General features: G+C 34.0%; 1 protein-coding gene across 1 annotated transcript; it reads right to left on the minus strand.

Moving 5' to 3' along the window:
* Window positions 1-600: 600 nt before the first annotated feature.
* On the minus strand, window positions 601-1,560 carry LOC110311835 (olfactory receptor 5K16-like). The gene has a single exon (XM_021185391.1). It carries the CDS (start codon window positions 1,558-1,560, stop codon window positions 601-603), a length of 960 nt encoding a protein of 319 aa, XP_021041050.1.
* Window positions 1,561-2,409: the final 849 nt, after the last annotated feature.

Raw genomic sequence — 2,409 nt, forward strand, 5'->3', positions numbered from 1 at the left:
TAAGATACATAAACCAAAATTTTCTAAAACTAGTAGTTATAATTATATAACAGTTTTTCTGTATTAGATGTATTTCTTTTGAAGCCCCAGAGTGTACCTTGTTAAGGAAGTAAAGCTCTAAATTGTTTAAAGAGAACGAAAATAATGACAGAAAGAAGGGAAGAAGAAGAGGAAGAGGAAGAGGAAGAGGAAGAGAAGGAAGAGGAAGAATTTCTGAATGCTACACACCCAGCTTTTACCTGGAAATTTAAAAGTTTTGAATATTGAAAAAAATCATGCATAGTTGTTCAATTAACCAGACAATCTTAATCAAAGCATGTGCTTAAACATTTAAACATTTAGTTGTAATGTGATATTTATTTACTGAAGCTATACTATTGGAAAATCCAGTGAGGGTAATGAAAGTAGATATAACAGTTATTAAAATTACAGACTTATTTGAGTTATAAAATTCTGATGAATAATTAACAAATTATTTTGGAATTACCTTAGCATACTGTTCAATAAATACAGTATAATGATGCAAGACTAATACTTTATATAAATTGCATGTTTATTTTCTTTATTTAATACTAGTAAAATCATTCTAATGAACTGAAATTAGTGAGCTGCAGAAGCTGAAGATCTTTTAAAAATGGTATACATCTTTATAACTTTCTTAACAGCATTTACTACCTCAGTATTTCTCAGGCTGTAAATAAACGGGTTTAACAAAGGAATTATTATTGTATAAAATATGGCCAGTGGTATGTCTTTATTACTGTCATCAAATGGTCTAATATACATGAGAAGACAGGCATAGAATATTGACACAGAAAAAAAGTGGGATGCACAGGTAGAAAATGCTTTTCCTCTCCCATCCTTGGATTTCATCTTGAAAATAGTGAGAAGAATGCAGAAGTAAGAGACCAAGACAGTGGTAATGGTAAGAAATTGAATTGGCATTGAAAAAATATATATCATTAATTCATTGATAAATGGGTCTGTACAGGAGAGTCTATATAGGGGAAGAATATCACAGAAGAAATGATCAATGCGATTTGATTTACAGAAAGTTAACCTTAAGAGACACCCTACATGAAGAATGGAAATCAGGTTACTGGCTATGAATGTGCCTATACTCATCTGAATGGAGAGCTTTATGGACATCATGGTGTGGTACTGCAGTGGGTTGCATATGGCCACATAGCGGTCATAGGCCATCGCTGCAAGAAGAAAGCAGTCTGCAGTTTCAGCAAGACAGAGAAAATAGAACTGTGCCATGCATTCATAGAGAGAAATCCTTCTGTCCACAGAAAAGAAGCTCTCTAGCATCTTGGGAGTGATGGCACAGGAGCAGCAGGAGTCCATCAGAGCCAGGTTGCCCAGAAAGATGTACATGGGTGTATGGAGACGAGGCTCCATGTAGATCAAGGCCACCAGCCCAAGATTCCCCACCATGGTGACCAGATAGATGACAGAGAACAGCAGGAATAGAGGTGTCTTTAAGTCTGGGTGATCTGAGAATCCCACCAGGATGAATTGTGTGGTCCAAGAGTGATTTGTCTTCTCTATTCTCATTTTTCTGCTTAACAAAAAAAAAAAAAAAAAACTTAGGAAATGTGATATTGCAGACAGAGCATGTCTTATTCTCTAGCTCTAGCTGCAGGAACAGGTATGGCCCTGTTTAATTTACCTTAGCTCTTCCCTGAAATATGTCATGGTATGTTTTGTAATATGAGAGAAATCCACACATAGATTGCACATATGGGTATTGTCTTGAGATGTCTGTTGAGCTAACACTTAGATACTTTACATGGATATTTGAATTGCTCTATACAAATTTATGGTCAACATATGTGATTTTTTATTCTTCAATATTGAATCTCTGTTTTGACAGTAACTGACTTTTCAAAAATATTATATTCTGTGGTCATTAAAATGTTTAAAAATAAATTGCTCTACAAATATTTAATGGTTAATCTTTAAAACTTGATAGAATTAGAATGAGTTTGAAAATTTTTTTGTCCTTATTACATTTTCCAGCTAATATTACTGTGGGTTGTTTTAAATGAAGGTTAAATTAATTTTTAAGATTGGATAAAATTGTAGCTTCCATGGTGAAACATGCCTTTAATACCAGGACTTGAGAAGCAGAGTTGGTAGGTCTCACAGTTTGAGGCCATGCTGGTTAATAGAGCAAGTTCTAGGACAGCCAAGGTTACCCAACCCACAAAAGATTGGAAAAGATTATATACTATGATCATTTTCTTTTAAAATGATTTCTTTATTGATTTTTAGCGTATTTTGATCTTACTCTACCTTGTCTGACAGATTTCCATAGAATTAATTCTAGTCTTACTCATCCATGTTTCCTAATATTTTCTGCCTGGTTGTCAGTGTTCTGGATGTGTTTTTCATCATGTGTCT

The sequence above is a fragment of the Mus caroli genome, unplaced genomic scaffold (assembly GCF_978045245.1).
Source record: "Mus caroli unplaced genomic scaffold, Mus_caroli_1 scaffold_17, whole genome shotgun sequence".
NCBI lineage: Eukaryota > Metazoa > Chordata > Mammalia > Rodentia > Muridae > Mus > Mus caroli.

Bases quoted from the DNA above. Each gene is read 5' to 3' on its own strand.
- LOC110311835 (XM_021185391.1), bottom strand. From the start codon at position 1,560: ATGAGAATAGAGAAGACAAATCACTCTTGGACCACACAATTCATCCTG.